This window comes from Haliotis rubra, unplaced genomic scaffold (genome assembly GCF_003918875.1).
Source record: "Haliotis rubra isolate DU_JTF1 unplaced genomic scaffold, ASM391887v1 Scf90, whole genome shotgun sequence".
In the NCBI taxonomy this organism is placed as follows: Eukaryota; Metazoa; Mollusca; class Gastropoda; order Lepetellida; family Haliotidae; genus Haliotis; species Haliotis rubra.
This window is the reverse complement of record NW_025767635.1, coordinates 717,659-744,006: the sequence shown is the minus strand read 5'-3', so window position 1 is coordinate 744,006 and position 26,348 is coordinate 717,659. Positions and strand designations below refer to the sequence as shown.

Genomic DNA, 26,348 nt, shown 5'->3' with positions numbered 1-26,348 from the left:
ATGGTTTACATGGAATGGCTGGATGGTTTACATGGGATGGCGGGATGGTTTACATGGGATGGTGGGATGGTTTACATGTAATTGCGGGATGGTTTACATGGGATGGCGGGATGGTTTACATGGAATGGCGGGATGGTTTACCTTGGCATGGCGGGATGGTTTACATGGAAAGGCGGGATGGTTTACATGGGATGGCGGGATGGTTTACGTGGGATGGCGGGATGGTTTACATGGGATGGTGGGATGGTTTACATGGAATGGCGGGATGGTTTACATGGGATGGCGGGATGGTTTATATGGGATGGTTTACATGGGATGGCGGGATTGCTGGATGGTTTACATGGGATGGCGGGATGGTTTACATGGGATGGTGGGATGGTTTACATGTAATGGCGGGATGGTTTACATGGGATGGTGGGATGGTTTACATGGGATGGTGGGATGGTTTACATGGAATGGCGGGATGGTTTACATGGGATGGTTTACATGGAATGGCGGGATGGTTTACATGGGATGGCGGGATGGCTGGATGGTTTACATGGGATGGCGGGATGGTTAACATGGGATGGCGGGATGGTTTACATGGAAGATTTCACAGTTTGCACAATGATATTACTGAACAGTTCTTTGATTTTTAACACATTGGGAGTTTTAAGACGGGTTGGAGGTTTTACGAGTCACGACATTGTTTATGTCTTGATTTAACAAACATTACAATAAGATATTTCTGAGGTTTAATTTAACATTTTATCTTTTGTGAATATGGATTAGTCTTCCGAATCCATCGATAATCGCTGAAGCCAGCGAGATCTACTAGCTACAAACCGGGTTGGATCAGGATCTACTAGTTACAGACCGGGATAGATCAGGATCTACTAGCTACAGACCGGGTTAGATCAGGATCTACTAGCTACAAACAGGGTTAGATCAGGATCTACTAGTTACAGACTGGATTACATGAGGATCTACTAGCTACAAACTGGGTTAGATGAGGATCTACTAGCTACAGACCGGGTTAGATCAGGATCTACCAGCTATAAACTGGGTTAGATGAGGATCTACTAGCTACAAACTGGATTATATCAGGATCTACTAGTTACAGACCGGGTTAGATCAGGATCTACTAGCTACAGACTGGGTTAGATGAGGATCTACTAGCTACAGACTGGGTTAGATCAGGATCTACTAGCTACAAACTGGGTTAGATGAGGATCTACTAGCTACAAACTATGTTAGATGAGGATCTACTAGCTACAAACTGGGTTAGATCAGGATCTATTAGCTACAGACCGTGTTAGATCAGGATCTATTAGCTACAAACTGGGTTAGATCAGGATCTACTAGCTACAGACTGGGTTAGATCTGGTTCTACTAGCTACAAACTGGGTTAGATGAGGATCTACTAGCTACAAACTGGGTTAGATGAGGATCTACTAGCTACAGACTGGGTTAGATGAGGATCTACTAGCTACAAACTGGGTTAGATCAGGATCTACTAGCTACAAACTGGGTTAGATCAGGATGTACTAGCTACAGACTGGGTTAGATCAGGATCTTCTAGCTATAAACTGGGTTAGATGAGGATCTGCTAGCTTCAAACTGGGTTAGATGAGGATCTACTAGTTACAGACCGGGTTAGATCAGGATCTACTAGCTACAGACTGGGTTAGATGAGGATCTACTAGCTACAGACTGGGTTAGATCAGGATCTACTAGCTACAGACCGGGTAAGATCAGGAACTACTAGCTACAAACTGGGTTAGATCAGGATCTACTAGCTACAGACCGGGTTAGATCAGGATCTACAAGCTACAAACTGGGTTAGATGAGGATCTACTAGTTACAGACTGGGTTAGATCAGGATCTACTAGCTACAGACCGGGTTAGATCAGGATATACTAGCTACAGACCGGGCTAGATCAGGATCTACTATCTACAAACTGGGTTAGATCAGGATCTACTATCTACAAACTGGGTTAGATCAGGATCTACTAGCTACAGACCGGGTTAGAAGAGGATCTACTAGCTACACACTGGATTAGATCAGGATCTATTAGCTACAAACTGGGTTAGATGAGGATCTACTAGTTACAGACTGGGTTAGATGAGGATCTACTAGCTACAAACTGGGTTAGATGAGGATCTACTAGCTACAAACTGGGTTAGATGAGGATCTAGTAGCTACAGACTGGGTTAGATCAGGATCTACTAGCTACAATCTGGGTTAGATCAGGATATAATAGCTACAGACTGTGTTAGATGAGGATCTACTAGCTACAAACTGGGTTAGATGAGGATCTATTAGCTACAGACCGGGTTAGGTCAGGATCTACTAGCTACAGACCGGGTTAGATGAGGATCTACTAGCTACAGACTGGGTTAGATGAGGATCTACTAGCTACAAACTATGTTAGATGAGGATCTATTAGCTACAGACCAGGTTAGATCAGGATTTACTAGCTACAGACTGTGTTAGATGAGGATCTACTAGCTACAAACTGGGTTAGATGAGGATCTATTAGCTACAGTCCGGGTTAGATCAGGATCTACTAGCTACAAACCGGGTTAGATCAGGATCTACTAACTACAGTCCGGGTTAGATGAGGTTCTACTAGCTACAAACTGGGTTAGATCAGGATCTACTAACTACAGACCGGGTTAGATCAGGATCTACAAGCTACAAACTGGGTTAGATGAGGATCTACTAGTTACAGACTGGGTTAGATCAGGATCTACTAGCTACAGACCGGGTTAGATCAGGATATACTAGCTACAGACTGGGTTAGATCAGGATCTACTATCTACAAACTGGGTTAGATCAGGATCTACTAGCTACAAACTGGGTTAGATCAGGATCTACTAGCTACAAACTCGGTTAGATCAGGATCTACTATCTACAAACTGGGTTAGATCAGGATCTACTAGCTACAGACCGGGTTAGATGAGGATCTACTAGCTACAGACTGGATTAGATCAGGATCTATTAGCTACAAACTGGGTTAGATGAGGATCTACTAGTTACAGACTGGGTTAGATCAGGATCTACTAGCTACAGACTGGGTTAGATGAGGATCTACTAGCTACAAACTGGGTTAGATCAGGATCTACTAGCTACAGACTGGGTTAGATCAGGATGTACTAGCTACAAACTGGATTAGATCAGGATCTACTAGCTACAATCTAGGTTAGATCAGGATCTACTAGCTACAAACTGGGTTAGATGAGAATCTACTAGCTACAAACTGGGTTAGATGAGGATCTACTAGCTACAAACGGGGTTAGATGAGGATCTACTAGCTACAAACTGGGTTAGATCAGGATCTACTAGCTACAAACTGGGTTAGATGAGGATCTACTAGCTACAAACTGGGTTAGATGAGGATCTAGTAGCTACAGACTGGGTTAGATCAGGATCTACTAGCTACAATCTGGGTTAGATCAGGATATAATAGCTACAAACTGTGTTAGATGAGGATCTACTAGCTACAAACTGGGTTAGATGAGGATCTACTAGCTACAGACCGGGTTAGATCAGGATCTACTAGCTACAGACCGGGTTAGATGAGGATCTACTAGCTACAGACTGGGTTAGATCAGGATCTACTAGCTACAAACTATGTTAGATGAGGATCTACTAGCTACAGACCAGGTTAGATCAGGATTTACTAGCTACAGACTGTGTTAGATGAGGATCTACTAGCTACAAACTGGGTTAGATGAGGATCTATTAGCTACAGTCCGGGTTAGATCAGGATCTACTAGCTACAAACTGGTTTAGATGAGGATCTACTAGCTACAAACTGGGTTAGATCAGGATCTACTAACTACAGTCCGGGTTAGATGAGGTTCTACTAGCTACAAACTGGGTTAGATGAGGATCTACTAGCAACAAAGTAGGTTAGATGAGGATCTACTAGCTACAAACTATGTTAGATGAGGATCTACTAGCTACAAACTGGGTTAGATCAGGATCTACTGTCTACAAACTGGGTTAGATCAGGATCTACTAGCAACAGTCTGGGTTAGATGAGGATCTACTATCTACAAACTGCGTTAGATCAGGATCTACTAGCTACAAACTGGGTTAGATGAAGATCTACTAGCTACAGACTGGGTTAGATGAGGATCTATTAGATACAAACTGGGTTAGATGAGGATCTACTAGCTACAAACTGGGTTAGATGAGGATCTACTAGCTACAAACTGGGTTAGATGAGGATCTACTAGCTACAAACTGGGTTAGATGAGGATCTACTAGCTACAAACTATGTTAGATGAGGATCTACTAGCTACAAACTGGGTAAGATGAGGATCTACTAGCTACAAACTGGGTTAGATCAGGATCTACTAGCTACAAACTGGATTAGATCAGGATCTACTAGCTACAGTCTGGGTTAGATGAGGATCTACTAGCTACAAACTGGGTTAAGTGATGATCTACTAGCTACAAACTATGTTAGATGAAGATCTACTAGCTACAAACTGGGTTAGATCAGGAGCTACTAGCTACAGTCCGGGTTATATTAGGATCTACTAGCTACAGACCAGGTTAGATCAGGATCTACTAGCTGCAAACTGGGTTAGATGAGGATCTACTAGCTACAAACTGGGTTAGATGAGGATCTATTAGCTACAAACTGGGTTAGATGAGGATCTACTAGCTACAGACTGGGTTAGATGAGGATCTACTAGCTACAAACTGGGTTAGATGAGGATCTACTAGCTACAAACTGGGTTAGATCAGGATCTACTAGCTACACACTGGGTTAGATGAGGATCTACTAGCTACAAACTGGGGTTAGATCAGGATCTACTAGCTACAGACTGGGTTAGATCAGGATCTTCTAGCTATTAACTGGGTAAGATGAGGATCTGCTAGCTACAAACTGGGTTAGATGAGGATCTACTAGCTACAAACTGGGTTAGATCAGGATATACTAGCTACAGACTGGGTTAGATCAGGATCTACTAGCTACAAACCGGGTTAGATGAGGATCTACTAGCTACAAACCGAGTTAGATGAGGATCTACTAGCTACAGACTGGGTTAGATCAGGATCTACTAGCTACAGACTGGGTTAGATCAGGATCTACTAGCTACAAACTGGGTTAGATGAGGATCTACTAGCTACAAACTGGGTTAGATCAGGATCTACTAGCTACAGACTGGGTTAGATCAGGATCTACTAGCTACAGACTGGGTTAAATCAGGATCTACTAGCTACAGACTGGGTTAGATCAGGATCTACTAGCTACAAACTGGGTTAGATGAGGATCTACTAGCTACAGACCGGGTTAGATCAGGATCTACTAGCTACAGACCGGGTTAGATGAGGATCTACTAGCTACAGACTGGGTTAGATCAGGATCTACTAGCTACAAACTATGTTAGATGAGGATCTACTAGCTACAGACCAGGTTAGATCAGGATTTACTAGCTACAGACTGTGTACAGACTGTTAGATGAGGATCTACTAGCTACAAACTGGGTTAGATGAGGATCTATTAGCTACAGTCCGGGTTAGATCAGGATCTACTAGCTACAAACTGGGTTAGATGAGGATCTACTAGCTACAAACTGGGGTAGATCAGGATCTACTAACTACAGTCCGGGTTAGATGAGGTTCTACTAGCTACAAACTGGGTTAGATGAGGATCTACTAGCTACAAAGTAGGTTAGATGAGGATCTACTAGCTACAAACTATGTTAGATGAGGATCTACTAGCTACAAACTGGGTTAGATCAGGATCTACTGTCTACAAACTGGGTTAGATCAGGATCTACTAGCAACAGTCTGGGTTAGATGAGGATCTACTAGCTACAAACTGCGTTAGATCAGGATCTACTAGCTACAAACTGGGTTAGATGAAGATCTACTAGCTACAGACTGGGTTAGATGAGGATCTATTAGATACAAACTGGGTTAGATCAGGATCTACTAGCTACAGACTGGGTTAGATGAGGATCTTCTAGCTATTAAGTGGGTAAGATGAGGATCTGCTAGCTACAAACTGGGTTAGATGAGGATCTACTAGCTACAAACTGGGTTAGATCAGGATATACTAGCTACAGACTGGGTTTAATCAGGATCTACTAGCTACAAACCGGGTTAGATGAGGATCTACTAGCTACAAACCGAGTTAGATGAGGATCTACTAGCTACAGACTGGGTTAGATCAGGATCTACTAGCTACAGACTGGGTTAGATCAGGATCTACTAGCTACAAACTGGGTTAGATGAGGATCTACTAGCTACAAACTGGGTTAGATCAGGATCTACTAGCTACAGACTGGGTTAGATCAGGATCTACTAGCTACAGACCGGGTTAGATCAGGATCTACTAGCTACAGACTGGGTTAGATCAGGATCTACTAGCTACAAACTGGGTTAGATGAGGATCTACTAGCTACAGACCGGGTTAGATCAGGATCTACTAGCTACAGACCGGGTTAGATGAGGATCTACTAGCTACAGACTGGGTTAGATCAGGATCTACTAGCTACAAACTATGTTAGATGAGGATCTACTAGCTACAGACCAGGTTAGATCAGGATTTACTAGCTACAGACTGTGTTAGATGAGGATCTACTAGCTACACACTGGGTTAGATGAGGATCTATTAGCTACAGTCCGGGTTAGATCAGGATCTACTAGCTACAAACTGGGTTAGATGAGGATCTACTAGCTACAAACTGGGGTAGATCAGGATCTACTAACTACAGTCCGGGTTAGATGAGGTTCTACTAGCTACAAACTGGGTTAGATGAGGATCTACTAGCAACAAAGTAGGTTAGATGAGGATCTACTAGCTACAAACTATGTTAGATGAGGATCTACTAGCTACAAACTGGGTTAGATCAGGATCTACTATCTACAAACTGGGTTAGATCAGGATCTACTAGCAACAGTCTGGGTTAGATGAGGATCTACTAGCTACAAACTGCGTTAGATCAGGATCTACTAGCTACAAACTGGGTTAGATGAAGATCTACTAGCTACAGACTGGGTTAGATGAGGATCTATTAGATACAAACTGGGTTAGATCAGGATCTACTAGCTACAGACTGGGTTAGATGAGGATCTACTAGCTACAAACTGGGTTAGATGAGGATCTACTAGCTACAGACTGGGTTAGATGAGGATCTATTAGATACAAACTGGGTTAGATGAGGATCTACTAGCTACAAACTATGTTAGATGAGGATCTACTAGCTACAAACTGGGTAAGATGAGGATCTACTAGCTACAAACTGGGTTAGATGAGGATCTATTAGCTACAGACCGGGTTAGATCAGGATCTACTAGCTACAGACCGGGTTAGATGAGGATCTACTAGCTACAGACTGGGTTAGATCAGGATCTACTAGCTACAAACTATGTTAGATGAGGATCTACTAGCTAAAGACCAGGTTAGATCAGGATTTACTAGCTACAGACTGTGTTAGATGAGGATCTACTAGCTACAAACTGGGTTAGATCAGGATCTACTAGCTACAAACTGGGTTAGATCAGGATCTACTAGCAACAGTCTGGGTTAGATGAGGATCTACTAGCTACAAACTGGGTTAGATCAGGATCTACTAGCTACAAACTGGGTTAGATGAAGATCTACTAGCTACAGAATGGGTGAGTTGAGGATCTACTAGATACAAACTGGGTTAGATGAGGATCTACTAGCTACAGACTGGGTTAGATGAGGATCTACTAGCTACAAACTGGGTTAGATGAGGATCTACTAGCTACAAACTGGGTTAGATGAGGATCTACTAGCTACAAACTGGGTTAGATGAGGATCTACTAGCTACAAACTGGGTTAGATGAGGATCTACTAGCTACAAACTGGGTTAGATCAGGATCTACTAGCTACAAACTGGATTAGATCAGGATTAGATAGCTACAGCTACAAACTGGTAGATGAGGATCTACTAGCTACAAACTGGGTTAGATGAGGATCTACTAGCTACAAACTGGGTTAGATCAGGATCTACTAGCTACAGACTGGGTTAGATGAGGATCTACTAGCTACAACTGGGTTAGATCAGGATCTACTAGCTACAGACTGGGTTAGATGAGGATCTACTAGCTACAAACTGGGTTAGATGAGGATCTACTAGCTACAGACCGGGTTAGATCAGGATCTACTAGCTACAGACTGGGTTAGATGAGGATCTACTAGCTACAGACTGGGTTAGATGAGGATCTACTAGCTACAAACTATGTTAGATGAGGATCTACTAGCTACAGACCGGGTTAGATCAGGATCTACTAGCTACAGACTGTGTTAGATGAGGATCTACTAGCTACACACTGGGTTAGATGAGGATCTACTAGCTACAGTCCGGGTTAGATCAGGATCTACTAGCTACAAACTGGGTTAGATGAGGATCTACTAGCTACAAACTGGGTTAGATCAGGATCTACTAGCTACAGTCTGGGTTAGATGAGGATCTACTAGCTACAAACTGGGTTAGATGAGGATCTACTAGCTACAAACTGGGTTAGATGAGGATCTACTAGCTACAAACTATGTTAGATGAGGATCTACTAGCTACAAACTGGGTTAGATCAGGATCTACTAGCTACAAACTGGGTTAGATCAGGATCTACTAGCTACAGTCTGGGTTAGATGAGGATCTACTAGCTACAAACTGCGTTAGATCAGGATCTACTAGCTACAAACTGGGTTAGATGAGGATCTACTAGCTACAGACTGGGTTAGATGAGGATCTATTAGATACAAACTGGGTTAGATGAGGATCTACTAGCTACAGACTGGGTTAGATGAGGATCTACTAGCTACAAACTGGGTTAGATGAGGATCTACTAGCTACAAACTGGGTTAGATGAGGATCTACTAGCTACAAACTATGTTAGATGAGGATCTACTAGCTACAAACTGGGTTAGATGAGGATCTACTAGCTACAAACTGGGTTAGATCAGGATCTACTAGCTACAAACTGGATTAGATCAGGATCTACTAGCTACAGTCTGGGTTAGATGAGGATCTACTAGCTACAAACTGGGTTAGATGATGATCTACTAGCTACAAACTATGTTAGATGAAGATCTACTAGCTACAAACTGGGTTAGATCAGGAGCTACTAGCTACAGTCCGGGTTATATTAGGATCTACTAGCTACAGACCAGGTTAGATCAGGATCTACTAGCTGCAAACTGGGTTAGATGAGGATCTACTATCTACAAACTGGATTAGATGAGGATCTATTAGCTACAAACTGGGTTAGATGAGGATCTACTAGCTACAGACTGGGTTAGATGAGGATCTACTAGCTACAAACTGGGTTAGATGAGGATCTACTAGCTACAAACTGGGTTAGATCAGGATCTACTAGCTACACACTGGGTTAGATGAGGATCTACTAGCTACAAACTGGGGTAGATCAGGATCTACTAGCTACAGACTGGGTTAGATCAGGATCTTCTAGCTATTAACTGGGTAAGATGAGGATCTGCTAGCTACAAACTGGGTTAGATGAGGATCTACTAGCTACAAACTGTGTTAGATGTTAGATCAGGATATACTAGCTACAGACTGGGTTTAATCAGGATCTACTAGCTACAAACCGGGTTAGATGAGGATCTACTAGCTACAAACCGAGTTAGATGAGGATCTACTAGCTACAGACTGGGTTAGACCAGGATCTACTAGCTACAGACTGGGTTAGATGAGGATCTACTAGCTACAAACTGGGTTAGATGAGGATCTACTAGCTACAAACTGGGTTAGATCAGGATCTACTAGCTACAGACTGGGTTAGATCAGGATCTACTAGCTACAGACCGGGTTAAATCAGGATCTACTAGCTACAAACTGGGTTAGATGAGGATCTACTATCTACAGACTGGGTTAGATCAGGATCTACTAGCTACAGACTGGGTTAGATGAGGATCTACTAGCTACAAACTCGGTTAGATGAGGATCTACTAGCTACAGACTGGGCTAGATGAGGATCTACTAGCTACAAACTGGGTTAGATCAGGATCTACTAGCTACAAACTGGATTAGATCAGGATCTACTAGCTACAGTCTGGGTTAGATGAGGATCTACTAGCTACAAACTGGGTTAGGTGATGATCTACTAGCTACAAACTATGTTAGATGAAGATCTACTAGCTACAAACTGGGTTAGATCAGGAGCTACTAGCTACAGTCCGGGTTATATTAGGATCTACTAGCTACAGACCAGGTTAGATCAGGATCTACTAGCTGCAAACTGGGTTAGATGAGGATCTACTATCTACAAACTGGGTTAGATGAGGATCTATTAGCTACAAACTGGGTTAGATGAGGATCTACTAGCTACAGACTGGGTTAGATGAGGATCTACTAGCTACAAACTGGGTTAGATGAGGATCTACTAGCTACAAACTGGGTTAGATCAGGATCTACTAGCTACACACTGGGTTAAATGAGGATCTACTAGCTACAAACTGGGGTAGATCAGGATCTACTAGCTACAGACTGGGTTAGATCAGGATCTGCTAGCTACAAACTGGGTTAGATGAGGATCTACTAGCTACAAACTGGGTTAGATCAGGATATACTAGCTACAGACTGGGTTTAATCAGGATCTACTAGCTACAAACCGGGTTAGATGAGGATCTACTAGCTACAAACCGAGTTAGATGAGGATCTACTAGCTACAGACTGGGTTAGACCAGGATCTACTAGCTACAGACTGGGTTAGATGAGGATCTACTAGCTACAAACTGGGTTAGATGAGGATCTACTAGCTACAAACTGGGTTAGATCAGGATCTACTAGCTACAGACTGGGTTAGATCAGGATCTACTAGCTACAGACCGGGTTAAATCAGGATCTACTAGCTACAAACTGGGTTAGATGAGGATCTTCTAGCTACAGACTGGGTTAGATCAGGATCTACTAGCTGCAGACTGGGTTAGATGAGGATCTACTAGCTACAAACTCGGTTAGATGAGGATCTACTAGCTACAGACTGGGCTAGATGAGGATCTACTAGCTACAGACTGGGTTAGATCAGGATCTACCAGCTACAAACTGGGTTAGATCAGGATCTACTAGTTACAGACTGGGTTAGATCAGGATCTACTAGCTATAAACTATGTTAGATGAGGATCTACTAGCTACAAACTGGGTTAGATCAGGATCTACTAGCTACAGACCGGGTTAGATCAGGATCTATTAGCTACAAACTGGGTTAGATCAGGATCTACTAGCTACAGACTTTGTTAGATCAGGATCTACTAGCTACAGACTGGGTTAGATCAGGATTTACTATCTACAAACTGGGCTAGATGAGGATCTACTAGCTACAAACTGGGTTAGATGAGGATCTACTAGCTACAAACTGGGTTTGAAAGACGGTTCAGTATCACAAACTACCGGGTTTAGCAGATTTCGATGCTGTTTCATTAAAATATTTCAGACCAAAGCATGGCGGGAAGTATTGCCTGGGGAAGAGAAAGAAGTATATGTCATGTAACACCCAGGTAAGGAAGAAGTATATGCTATGTAACACCCAGGTAAGGAAGAAGTATATGCTATGTAACACCCAGGTAAGGAAGAAGTATATGTCATGTAACACCCAGGTTAGGAAGAAGTATATGCCATGTAACACCCAGGTAAGGAAGAAGTATATGTCATGTAACATCCAGGTAAGGAAGAAGTATATGTCATGTAACATCCAGGTAAGGAAGAAGTATATGTCATGTAACATCCAGGTAAAGAAGGTAAAGAAAAAGAACATGTCATGTAACATCCAGGTAAGGAAGGTAAGGAAGAAGTATATGTCATGTAACATCCAGGTAAGGAAGGTAAGGAAGAAGTATATGTCATGTAACATCCAGGTAAGGAAGGTATATATGTCATGTAACATCCAGGTAAGGAAGGTAAGGAAGAAGTATATGTCATGTAACATCCAGGTAAGGAAGGTAAGGAAGAAGTATATGTCATGTTACATCCAGGTAAGGAAGGTAAAGAAGAAGTATATGTCATGTAACATCGAGGTAAGGAAGAAGAACATGTCATGTAACATCCAGGTAAGGAAGGTAAGGAAGAAGTATATGTCATGTAACACCCAGGTAAGGAAGGTAAGGAAGAAGAACATGTCATGTAACATCCAGGTAAGGAAGGTAAGGAAGAAGTATATGTCATGTAACATCCAGGTAAGGAAGGTAAGGAAGAAGTATATGTCATCTAACATCCAGGTAAGGAAGGTAAGGAAGAAGTATATGTCATGTAACATCCAGGTAAGGAAGGTAAGGAAGAAGTATATGTCATGTAACACCCAGGTAAGGAAGAAGTACATGTCATGTAACACCTAGGTAAGGAAGAAGTATATGTCATGTAACATCCAGGTAAGGAAGGTAAAGAAGAAGTATATGTCATGTAACATCCAGGTAAGGAAGGTAAGGAAGAAGTATATGTCATCTAACATCCAGGTAAGGAAGGTAAAGAAGAAGTATATGTCATGTAACATCCAGGTAAGGAAGGTATGGAAGAGGTATATGTCATGTAACACCCAGGTTAGGAAGAAGTAAGGAAGTAGTACATGTCATGTAACACCCAGGTTAGGAAGAAGTATATGACATGTAACATCCAGGTAAGGAAGAAGTATATGTCGTGTAACACCCAGGTTAGGAGGAAGAACATGTCATGTTACACCCATGTAAGGAAGGTAGGGAAGAAGAACATGTCATCTAACACCCATGCAAGAAAGACGCATACATTAAGACGTCATGTAACATCCAGATAAGGAAGTAGTATACCTATATAAGGAAGAAGTATATGTCATGTAGCACCCAGGTTAGGAGGAAGAACATGTCATGTTACACCCATGTAAGGAAGGTAGGGAAGAAGAACATGTCATCTAACACCCATGCAAGAAAGACGCATACGTCATGTAACATCCAGATAAGGAAGTAGTATACCTATATAAGGAAGAAGTATATGTCATGTAGCACCCAGGTTAGGAGGAAGAACATGTCATGTTACACCCATGTAAGGAAGGTAGGGAAGAAGAACATGTCATATACCACCCAGGCAAGAAAGACGCATACGTCATGTAACATCCAGATAAGGAAGTAGTATACCTATATAAGGAAGAAGTATATGTCATGTAGCACCCAGGTTAGGAGGAAGAACATGTCATGTTACACCCATGTAAGGAAGGTAGGGAAGAAGAACATGTCATATACCACCCAGGCAAGAAAGACGCATACGTCATGTAACATCCAGATAAGGAAGTAGTATACCTATATAAGGAAGAAGTATATGTCATGTAGCACCCAGGTTAGGAGGAAGAACATGTCATGTTACACCCATGTAAGGAAGGTAGGGAAGAAGAACATGTCATATACCACCCAGGCAAGAAAGACGCATACGTCATAAGTAACATCCAGATAACATGTAGCACCCAGGTAATGAAGGCGTTTAAGCCATGTAACACCCATATAAGGAAGAAATATACCTATATAAGGAATAAGTATACGTTCTGCAATACCCATATAAGGAAAAGAAGTATACGTCTGCCTACATCTGTGTCCTGCTGTATATGTCCATGTTCCCCACAGCCGTGCCCAAGTAACGTCACTGACTTCAGAGAGGTGCAGTGTTCCAGCTTCAACGCCGTGGAGTTCCGGGGTCGTCACTACGACTGGAAGCCCTATACAGGAGGTAAATAGATCCACAGGTGTAACCTGGCTTATACAAGATGGAGGTCTACCTGAGGCGATACTTAATGAATGTTGTTTGAACGGCATGATTCAGATTCAGATCCTGAAACATAATCAAACACAGCTACTTGAAGTAATAAAATAATCTATTCCACGTATCCCTAAGTGTGAAACAAAGGAAAATTCCCCATCTCCAGAATCGGCCCGACATCTACCAGTTGATACATGTAGGTAATGCCTGCAGAACACTAACTCTATAACGATCTGCCATAAGACTTGACTTGTGTATCCTTTTTAATAAACAATGCCAGTAAGGAAAGTTGGTCAGTTCCATCCTCAGGAATGTCTCTAGAATAACAATCATGTATTCTACCAACTCTGGCGTTGTATTCGCCATATAAAATCAAATCAACTGACTTATGACTTCCGGTCAGGTCAAACAGGATGTTATCTCAGGATTCATAACTTCCGGTTTTTCGATCTTTACAAAGTAGAGAATGAGGAGGTGACATATAGGTTTCTCTTTCATCATACCACGGAGACTTAGCCACCTTATACACCTGAACTTACCAAGGTCTACGGGGACCATTGTGACATATTGCCAAATGTCTGTTGGTATGCGTATTAACATTTCACATAGGGCGCCCCCCTGTAGCACGGTGAAGTTACATATGTCAAGTTTCCTTATTTGCAAAGTAGATATGGAAGTCCTACACTTCATATGTAGCCTTTCCTTAAATTCGGCTACCATTCCACACTGAAATCTAAGACCATAGCAACGTCTACTACAGTGTTATCAGTATATTATGTGTTTTGATACATGTCTATTTGCCACGTGCATGTGTTTCTTGAGAGAGATGTCTACTCTTAGTGCAGGTGAAACCCTGCGCACTGATCTGTATGGCAGAAGGTTACAACTTTTACACGGAACGATCATCAAAGGTCATTGACGGCACAAAATGTAGTTCTGACACCCTCGACGTTTGCATTGATGGAGAGTGCCACGTGAGTATACAGATTTTGTGGAGATTGTCAGTGGACATTTCTGGTGGTGTGTTTGATACAGACTCGGGATCTAGTGCTGAATATACGAGGGGCGCCCCAAAAGTAGTCGGCCTAACTATATTCTCTAGGTTCAATGTTAGGAAAGCTTCCATTTTATTTTGAAGGAATCATTAGCAAAGCCATTTCCAAAATTTCACATATGTGGGTAATGTGGTTAACGAGATATTAGTCGTCACAACACATTGGGGAATGATATTTCTTTAAAAACTGCAGAAAGTGAAAAACTATCTGTCATTTTGTACCTCTTGGATAATAGTATGCCCTCAGAGTATATCATATAAAATATGTTCAGTATAGTATTGGATGACTTCCCGTCATAATCAACATTCAAGTATTTGGATGGCTTCATCTGTATTTAGATGGGGCTGTTTTTTAAAGGACACCCCCATTTTAATCTTTCAAAAACATTGTGTCCAAGTATTCAAGCTGGCACTGTTTACAATATACTGAGTGCTGACACTTGTGTGACCATTCGCTATTTAGTTTGAACCCCTGGCATCATGTATGAATAAGTGAAAACATTAGAGTAAGTTATGTCCTTATGAGTACGTCATCTGAAAGGGGTTGGGTAGTGTCTCCAAAACAAGCTCTTTCAGTAAACATCATGGGGAAGTCACTTTAACCAGCGATTGTAGTTTCAAATTGCATTTTATGCACTTTAATATCTACGTTTGATTCTAGAGGACTTCTGCCTGTCTCACACACACACTGGGGATCGTGACGCTGGAACATGGCAAAAGCAATTTGCTTAAAGTTGACAGATAATATGTAGAAAATAAAACATAGAAACAGCTGCATTTGCGTAATTCTCTAGGTGAGGCCGACTACTTTTGGGATGCCCCTCGTACCCTTAAAAAAGTAGGGGTACCTGAACTTTAAATTTGGATAAGAGGTATAAGCGTATTGTTCAAAGGCAGACACCCGTGAAGATCCGGGGTAGAATAGGTCTTCAGCAACCAATGCTTGCCACAAAAGGCGACTATGCTTGTTGTAAGAGACGACTAACGGGATCGGTTGGTCAGGCTCGCTGACTTGGTTGACACATGTCATTGGCTCCCAGTTGTGCAGATCGATGCTCATGCTGTTGATCACTGGATTGTCTGGTTCAGACGCGATTATTTACAGACCGCCGCCATATAGCTGGAATATTGCTGAGTGCGGCGTAAAACTAAACTCACTCACTCACTTCAAAGACATCTTAGGAACGCACCGCCAGTTCTCCAAATCACCACCCCTAAACACAATGCATGGGGTGTCATTCTTGATTTTGACGGTTTTCAAGAAGGTTTCAAATCACTGTAGACTATTAATTCTGACAATCATCTTGCATCACACAGTTGGTAGTGTTTGTTTCTAGCCGCAGTTTTTGGTTGAAAATGAAAATTGTACACAAGAAAATTTCACGTCATACACCAGTCATGTTTCAAGAGCGATTACTGTACAAACAACTATGGTCATAAGGAAGCGCAAGCGGTGATGCACTCTCCAAACATTCATTATTATCATATCAACATTGACTGACTCATATATGTCTCCCAATATTTTAAATCGTAAGATAAACATGAAGTTCCTCTATTTTTGTAAAATAGTTTATTTGATGTATTCTTCTGCAGATAGACCCGTGAAGATCCGGGTTAGAACTGATCTTCAGTAACCCATGCTTGTCGTAAGAGGCGACTAACGGGATCGGGTGGTCAGTCTCGCTGACTTGGTTTACACCTGTCATCGGCTCCCAGTTGCGTAGATCGATGCCCATGCTGTTCATCACTGGATCCTCTGGTCCAGACTCGATTATTTACAGACCGCCGCCATACAGCTGGAATATTGCTGAGAGCGGCGTAAAACTAAACTCACTCACTCTTCTGCAGATATACATATATGTCCTAATAAACTACCAGGCAAAGAAAGTTATCACCGACCTCACTTGACCAAAGACTAGAAACAAAGACGTATGTGAGATTTATGATAATTATTGTAAAACATAAATCATTTTCTAATAATTGGACTGAAATTCATTGTATTGCTGGTCATGCATTTGCCGTAATAGCGAGTGTGACGACCCTGGGCACCCATACACGCCAACACACGTCGCCTCATTGACGTCGCCAGTCGGCGAAAAACGAAACATTTCGGAATTCGATGGTGACAGCATAGGATGTGACAGAATAACACCCGGTGTTAAGCTCAACCATTTACATCTACTTTATAGATGCGATGTGGACTTGCAAACCAACCAACCTGGCTGCTTGGTTTGACAGTCCACACCGCATCTATGGTTGGTTTGTTGTTCAACGCCGCACTCAGCAACATTCAAGCAACATTCCAGCAACATTCCAGCTATATGGCGGCGGTCTGCAAATACTCCAGGCTGGTTACAAAACAAGGATTCTTCCGACTTGATGTAGTCGTGACCGCCTGCTTCACTGACGTAACCTTCGGGCTCTGAAGTATCCAATGATGATGTACAAATATTTTTTTCAAACGAGGTTTGTCACTTGTTATGCACACCTGTAATATTCAATGTCGACCAAATACTTTTATGCTGTTGTTTCGCATGATATTGTTAGTCTCAACTAATTTGAGTCGCAGGCTAATGTCAATTACAAATGGCTGACCGAAAACTGACTACGAACTAAACCACACGACAGTTGGAGACACGTATGTCAACATTGATGTCTTGATGAAATAGTGCTTTGTCATTTGTTCAGATCTAAAAAATTATTATCGGATTGACACTCTCAGTAAACTGTGGATGTTGCAGACTGTAGGGTGTAACGGGATCTTAGGCTCCCCCGTCAGGGAGGACAACTGTCGGGTGTGCGGCGGCAACGGCAGCACGTGCATGACGATCTCTGGCCTTTTCACTCGACCACTGCCCAAAGGAGGTAAGCTGTCACCAAAATAATGTTTGTTTCTGTAGAAGCTAAGAAGGTGTTATGCTGGTTGTGTCGAGATAACCCGAAGGCTTGTATATCTCTGTTGTTCCAGCCTACCAAGAAGTAGTTACCATTCCACAGGGAGCTGTACATGTTCGGGTGAGAGAGACACAACAGTCTAAGAACTACTTGGGTGAGTAAAAAACTGGCGGAGAGTTTGAAAATGTGACATTTAATGGAGAAACTGATGGAGCATCCGTATGATTGGCCGCATAATGAGGTCACATCACATTGTGAGCACGTGACAGTCATGGCGACTGAGACCACACAACAGTCATGGCGACTGAGACCACACAAAAGTGTCATGGCTATTGAGACCACACAACAGTCATGGCTATTGAGACCACACAACTGTCATGGCCACTGAGACCACACAGCAGTCATGGCCACTGAGACCACACAACAGTCATGGCCACTGAGACCACACAACAGTCATGGCGACTGAGACCACACAAAAGTGTCATGGCTATTGAGACCACACAACAGTCATGGTCATTGAGACCACACAACTGTCATGGCCACTGAGACCACACAGCAGTCATGGCCACTGAGACCACACAACAGTCATGGCGACTGAGACCACACAACAGTCATGGCCACTGAGACCACACAGCAGTCATGGCCACTGAGACCACACAACAGTCATGGCGACTGAGACCACACAACAGTCATGGCGACTGAGACCACACAACAGTCATAGCGACTGAGACCACACAACTGTCATGGCCACTGAAACCACACAACAGTCATGGCGACTGAGACCACACAACAGTCATGGCGACTGAGACCACACAACTGTCATGGCCACTGAGACCACACAACAGTCATGGCGACTGAGACCACATGGCGACTGAGACCACACAACTGTCATAGCGACTGAGGCCACACAACAGTCATGGCGACTGAGACCACATGGCAACTGACACCACACAACTGTCATGGCCACTGAGACCACACAACAGTCATGGCGACTGAGACCACGCAACAGTCATGGCGACTGAGACCACACAACAGTCATGGCGACTGAGACAACATGGCGACTTAGACCACACAACAGTCATGGCGACTGAGACAACATGGCGACTTAGACCACACAACAGTCATGGTAATTGAGACCACACAACTGTCATAGCGACTGAGGCCACACAACAGTCATGGCGACTGAGACCACATGGCGACTGAGACCACACAACAGTCATGGTAATTGAGACCACACAACAGTCATGGTGACTGAGACCACACAACAGTAATGCCGAAGCTGTTGTGAGTGAGTGAGTGAGTTTAGTTTTACGCCGCTTTTAGCATTCTTCCAGCACTATGATGGCGGGGGACACCAGAATGGGTGAAGCTGCTGTACACATCGCTGTTGTAGTGTGGTAAACAGGGCGTCCCCGCTTTCTCCTCAGCCATGAAGAACATGAAAGACAAGTACCACATCAACGGAGACTGGATCATCGACTGGCCGAGGAAGTTCCTGGTCGCGGGGACGGTGTTCCACTATGAGCGTCCCGAGAGGAGTGAGGAGGGGCTGGAGTCACTGTGGGCGCTGGGGCCTACCAGCGAGGATCTCGTCATCATGGTGGGTGCAACCTCCGTACAATCTCCTTGTCGTGTTAGAACCTTGGAGTCATGTTAGAACCTTGGAGTTATGTTATAACCTTACCTTGGAGTCGTGTTAGAATGTTAGAGTAATGATAGAACCCTGGGGTCGTGTTAGAATGTTGGAGCCATGTTAGAACCCTGGGGTCGTGTTGGAACGTTGGAGTCATGTAAGAAGCTTGGGGTCATGTTAGAAGCTTGGGATCGTGTTAGAAGCTTGAGATCGTGTTAGAAGCTTGGGGTCATGTTAGAGGCTTTGGGTCATGCAAGAAGTTTGGGGTCATGTTAGAATCTTTGGGTTTCATTAGACAGAATTCCCATGCTGAGTGATGGTAAATACATCTGTCTACAAGATGTCGTCTCTTACTGACGCCTTTGTTACAGATGCTGCTCCAGGAAGACAACTTGGGTATAGAATATGAATACAATATACCCGTCAACACCAGCCATAGCAGCCACGACATCTCCCTCTACACCTGGAGCCACTCCCCATGGACCTCCTGCTCCAGGACGTGCGCCAGAGGTAGGGGACACATACACAGTAACGCCACATCTGGCCACTGAGTAATACACACCTGGACATAACTAACTAACACCACGCCTGGTCATACATACCAGAGTAAAACCGCCCCTGGCCATAACTGAGTAACACCGCACCTGGCCATAACTGAGTAACACCGCACCTGGCCATAACTGAGTAACACCACACCTGGCCATAACTGAGTAACACCACACCTACACATAACTGAGTAACACCACACCTACACATAACTGAGTAACACCACACCTACACATAACTGAGTCACACCACACCTACACTTAACTGACAACCATCACACCTACACACAACTGAGTAACACCACACATACACACAACTGAGTAACACCACACCTACACACAACTGAGTAACACCACACCTACACATAACTGAGTAACACCACACCTACACATAACTGACACCAATACACCACAACACCTACACATAACTGAGTAACACCACACCTACACATAACTGAGTAACACCACACCTACACAACTGAGTAACACCACACCTACCACAACTGAGTAACCCACACCTACACATAACTGACAACACCACACCTACACAAACTGACACACCACCTACACATAACTGAGTGACACCACACCTACACATAACTGAGTAACACCACACCTACACATAACTGAGTAACACCACACCTACACACAAACTGACAACCACACCACACCTACACATAACTGGAGTAACACCACACTACCTACACATAACTGAGTAACACCACACCTACACATAACTGAGTAACACCACACCTACACATAACTGAGTAACACCACACCTACACATAACTGACAACCACCACACCTACACACAACTGAGTAACACCACACCTACACACAACTGATTAACACCACACCTACACATAACTGAGTAACACCACACCTACACATAACTGAGTAACACCACACCTACACATAACTGAGTAACACCACACCTACACATAACTGAGTAACACCACACCTACACATAACTGAGTAACACCACACCTACACATAACTGACAACTACCACACCTACACATAACTGAGTAACACCACACATACACATAACTAAGTAACACCACACCTACACATAACTGAGTAACACCACACCTACAGATAACTGAGAACCACCACACCTACACATAACTGAGTAACACCACACCTACACATAACTGACAACTACCACACCTACACATAACTGAGTAACACCACACATACACATAACTGAGTAACACCACACCTACCCACATAACTGAGTAACACCACACCTACAGATAACTGAGAACCACCACACCTACACATAACTGAGGAACACCACACCTGGCCATAACTGAGAACCACCACACCTACACATAACTGAGGAACACCACACCTGGCCATAACTGAGAAACACCACACCTACACATAACTGAGTAACACCACACCTACACATAACTGAGTAACACCACACCTACACATAACTGAGTAACACCGCCTCTTATAATGCCTGGGCACCGAGTTTACACAAGACCTGGCGATTAAGTGATTAAGTGACACCACACTTGGTCATATACTTCGGAATATTCCAGGGGGATTACTTTGCTTTTGTGTTGGTCTTTAAATAATTTGAGTTGTCTGCTTAATGAAGAGGATGGTTACCATCCTGGACCTCCTCAGCAGTGATCCCCAACACCGCTCATCTCCTTTGCATGGAGGACATCGAGCTCTTTGCCAAAGGAGATACCAATTTGAAAGAACAGGATCTCCTTGTCGAGACCTTTTCTAATGATATTGGTATGACATTTGAACTCGACAAACGTAATACTCTTCATGTGAAACGTGGCAAGGTAATTAATGATGGATCGTCAAGTTTCAAGGGGAGGAGTTATTGAACACCTTGTGAAAGATCTGGCCTACACCTATCTTGGAATGCATGTTCGAGACAAGCTCAAGAATGTCCCGATACAAGACAAACTTTGGTCCGAGTATAAAACTCGCTAAAAGAAAATCAGGAGCTCAGAGCTAAATGCTCGAAACAAGGTCAAAGCCACCAATCCTTTGGTGTACCAGTCCTTTCCTATTCCTTTGGAGTAGCTGATTGGAGAAAACAAGATATCCAGAGTCTTGACAGCTTGACCAGAAGGAACATGACTAATAACAGAGCCCACCATCCTCGTTCCTCTCTTAATCCTTTATACATGCCAATCAGTTCTGGAGGCCGGGCTCTGATTAATGTGGAGGCTCTTCATGACAGAATTTTATTGTGTACTTTTGCACATATTTATTTATCGGATGATCCTCTGGTGATGCATGTGAAGACTCATGATGGAAGCAAGGAATTCCACGCTATTGTAATCGTGTCAAGGTTGTTGGACAGAATCTGAAATTTGAGGTTGATTTTGTTGATGGCGATGTACTGCTAGACGGTACAGCAATGGGAATAAACCAGGTGAAGTCCTTCCCCAAGTCTGCCCAGAGTCGGTCATTTCTGGAAATCTTTCTTAGAAGCCATTGCATCATGTGTACATGCAGTGTGTGGAACAGAATAGCAATCCCACCGACTCCTTCGCCTGGATGAAGTCGGCTTGTCTTAAATGTGAAACTGAGGGCTTCCTTTTTGCTGCCCCAAATCAGTCACTTCCCACTCGCAATCGCCAAAATGTGATTCTAAAAGAAAATATTAACATGAAATGTCGACTTTGCAATGAATTTACAGATAGCTTAAACATGATGGCATGGCTCGCTGTTTCTACTACCGTCTTCGCCATGCCTGTGGCTTTGACTCCGAGGTCCATCCATGTCCCTGAACATGTCCAAGGCGTCATGGAAAATGACAGCTTTGGAATAGGCCCATATACTGCCTTAGAAGAATTCCAGTTAACAAACCTGATCTTGTCCTTTTTGATAAAGCCAATGAATGTATTTACATCATTAAATTTTCCATCCCTTTTGACAGCAATATGATTGGAAAGATTCAGGAAAAGCATGCTAAATATGCGGACCTCGCTTTTGAAATGTCTCGCTTGCATCCAAGTACACTGACGTCAGGTTCCCGATTGTTCTCGGTGACCTTTTGGTTCCTCCTGATCTCTTGGCGCACATCAGGAGAGTCTCCGGGTTTTCCGCCAGCAGCACAACCCTTCTGGCACTCTGGGTAATGCAGAAGGCTGCAGTGTTGGGGGGTCTACATATTCTCCGGAAAGTTCTTGGTGGGTTCGACTAGGCTGCATTTCCTGGGAGAAGTCCCATTTGCTGTCTGGGCTGCGTGAAGAGGGGCCAAGAGCCCTGAGCTGATGATGAGCCTTACAAGCCTGACTGTTCCAGGATCACCCGAACCCTCTCTGTTCCTTTTTTCATTTTGAAAAATTGTGAAACATAATAATGAATTGGTATACCGCCTAGTTTCACCTTACGGTGCTCAACGGCGCTGAAATCACAATCTGATTATTGTTACCCCGGATAACCCAAGCTGAGTGTAAGACGCTAGAAGTTTAATAGTAACATAATTCATTCCACCTGGTACTCATTTTCTGCTGGGCGAAAAGAGGCAACTATTTTTAACAAACTCACTTGCCTAAGGTGACACCACATGTATCATATGTGCTTCGTTGTGGGGCACGACTGAAGTCACCCATCCAAGGCATAGCTAAGTAACACACACCTGGTTACACCTGCCACACCTATGTAACACCATGTCTGGGTACGACTGGGCATACCTGAGCAACACCACCCTGGCCACATCTGACTGATAAAGTAACACAACTTCTATTGACCATCATGTTGTAATTAGAATATAGTCTGTAGTTGTTTATGTTTGTGTCGATGCAGGTGTGAGCACGGCGGTTTCGACGTGTGTTAGGAAAGTGGACAATGTACCAGTGGACGACGGCTACTGCTCCCCACAACCTCGACCCAGCAACCACCGGAAGTACTGCAACGAGGAGGCTTGTCCCGCACAGTAGGTCATGCTGTTATATTATCATGTCTTCACCTACGTCATGTCTTCACCTACATTGTATGTGAGGTGATGGCAGTGTGACTGATCGAGAGGTGATTGTAGTGTGACTGTGATCGAGAGGTTAATATAGTGTGCCTGTAATCGAGAGGTGATGGCAGTGTGACTGTCATCGAGAGGTGATGGCAGTGTGACTGTCATCGAGAGGTGATGGCAGTGTGACTGATCGAGAGGTGATTGTAGTGTGACAGTGATCGAGAGGTTAATATAGTGTGACTGTCATCGAGAGGTGATGGCAGTGTGACTGTCATCGAGAGGTTATTCTTTGTGACAGTGATGAAGAGGTGATGGCAATGTGACTATGAGCGAGAGGTGATGGCAATGTGACTATGAGCGAGAGGTGATGGCAATGTGACTGTAATCGAGAGGTGATGGCAGTGTGCCTGTAATCGAGAGGTGATGGCAGTGTGACTGTCATCGAGAGGTGATGGCAGTGTGACTGTCATCGAGAGGTGATGGCAGTGTGACTGTCATCGAGAGGTAAATATAGTGTGCCTGTAATCGAGAGGTGATGGCAGTGTGACTGTGATCGAGAGGTGATTGTAGTGTGACTGTGATCGAGAGGTTAATATAGTGTGCCTGTAATCGAGAGGTGATGGCAGTGTGACTGTCATCGAGAGGTTAATATAGTGTGCCTGTAATCGAGAGGTTAATATAGTGTGCCTGTAATCGAGAGGTGATGGCAGTGTGACTGTCATCGAGAGGTGATGGCAGTGTGACTGTGATCGAGAGGTGATGGCAGTGTGACTGATCGAGAGGTGATGGCAAGTGTGACTGTGATCAGAGGTGATGGCGTGATCGTGAGTGATCGAGAGGTGTGGCGTGTGACTGATGAAGAGGTGATGGCAGGTGACTGATCGAGAGTGTGATGGCAGTGACTGTGATCGAGAGGTGATGGCAGTGTGACTGTGATCGAGAGGTGATGGCAGTGTGACTGTGATCGAGAGGTTAATATAGTGTGCCTGTAATCGAGAGGTGATGGCAGTGTGACTGTGATCAAGAGGTGATGGCAGTGTGACTGATCGAGAGGTGATGGCAGTGTGACTGTGACCGAGAGGTGATGGCAGTGTGACTGATCGAGAGGTGATGGCAATGTGAGTGTGATCGAGAGGTGATGGCAATGTGAGTGTGATCGAGAGGTGATGGCAGTGTGACTGATCGAGAGGTGATGGCAATGTGAGTGTGATCGAGAGGTGATGGCAATGTGAGTGTGATCGAGAGTTGATGGCAATGTGAGTGTGACCGAGAGGTGATGGCAATGTGAGTGTGATCGAGAGGTGATGGCAATGTGAGTGTGATCGAGAGGTGATGGCAATGTGAGTGTGATCGAGAGGTGATGGCAATGTGAGTGTGATCGAGAGGTGATGGCAATGTGACTGTGATCGAGAGGTGATGGCAATGTGACTGTGATCGAGAGGTGATGGCAGTGTGACTGATGGAGAGGTGATGGCAGTGTGACTGATGGAGAGGTGATGACAGTGTGACTGATCGAGAGGTGATGGCAGTGTGACTGATCGAGAGGCAATGACAGGGTGACTGTGGTCGAGAGTTATAGCTGTGTGACTGATCGAGAGGTTATTGTAGTGTGACTGATCGAGAGATTATGACAGTGACTTTATTCGAGAGGTTATTGTTGTGTGACTGATGAAGAGGTGGTGGCAGTGTGACTGATTGAGAAGTTATGGCAGTGTGACTGTGATCGAGAGGGGACTGTGTGGATGATAAATTCCTGTGGTGCGACTGTTGGTCTAGTCTATATATCGTCTTGTCTTCCTCTAGGTGGTCTATAGGCCTGTGGTCCGACTGTTGGTCTAGTGTTTATGTCGCAGGGTTTTAAAACACGACCACTGGGCTGGTGTTCAATGTCTTTATTCTGCCATTTGCCATCGTGGTACAAACACGAGCGTGCCGTAAACCTGTTATAAGGAAATTACGTAGAGGGCTGCCACTGCCAGCATGGTGTGTCTCTTTATAAATCAATACGACAAGTAAAACTATTGTGACATTTTACATAATTATTAGATATAAATAATTATGAAAGTTAATGGTTACTAAACCATTATTAAATATAACTATTTGAATACAGGATTACATCTGACTAATTATGAGAAATTGTTATAATATGAACAATTCAAACAAACTTGTATACCTGTAATAAGGAAATTACGTAGAGGGCTGCCACTGCCAGCATGGTGTGTGCCGGGCACATGGCACATGCAGCTTTTAAATCACCTGAGTGCACAGACTGCAGGAGCAGCATGTGCCAGAGCCCATAATGTACCTGCCGGCAGCCAGCTCAACTATGGCAAGCTGTTAGGGACAACAATTGTGAAATGTGCCAGAGGTGCTGTGCTATACATTGTGTGAATAATTGAACCTGTGACACCTTCCCCTCCTCAGGAAGATGTCGTCCCCGACATTATAAAACATCTGAAATACAATAGAAACTTCAAACATTATTACATGTATTAAAAGAATAATTCCTGAAATGAAATTGGGAATTATACAAATATTTTATCATTTTCATCATTTTGCT

The 26,348-nt window shown here is 43.6% G+C and overlaps 1 protein-coding gene across 1 annotated transcript in view; it reads left to right on the top strand.

The window, feature by feature from the left end:
- Nucleotides 1-26,348, top strand: part of LOC124263977 (A disintegrin and metalloproteinase with thrombospondin motifs 6-like) — a 60,544-nt gene that overhangs the window by 23,892 nt on the left and 10,304 nt on the right. The window contains exons 13-20 of the mRNA XM_046698707.1: nucleotides 11,432-11,495; nucleotides 13,578-13,680; nucleotides 14,551-14,684; nucleotides 17,506-17,629; nucleotides 17,733-17,813; nucleotides 19,087-19,259; nucleotides 19,664-19,802; nucleotides 23,626-23,755. Coding sequence (XP_046554663.1) covers nucleotides 11,432-11,495; nucleotides 13,578-13,680; nucleotides 14,551-14,684; nucleotides 17,506-17,629; nucleotides 17,733-17,813; nucleotides 19,087-19,259; nucleotides 19,664-19,802; nucleotides 23,626-23,755 — 948 coding nt within the window. The remainder of the gene's footprint in view (nucleotides 1-11,431; nucleotides 11,496-13,577; nucleotides 13,681-14,550; nucleotides 14,685-17,505; nucleotides 17,630-17,732; nucleotides 17,814-19,086; nucleotides 19,260-19,663; nucleotides 19,803-23,625; nucleotides 23,756-26,348) is intronic.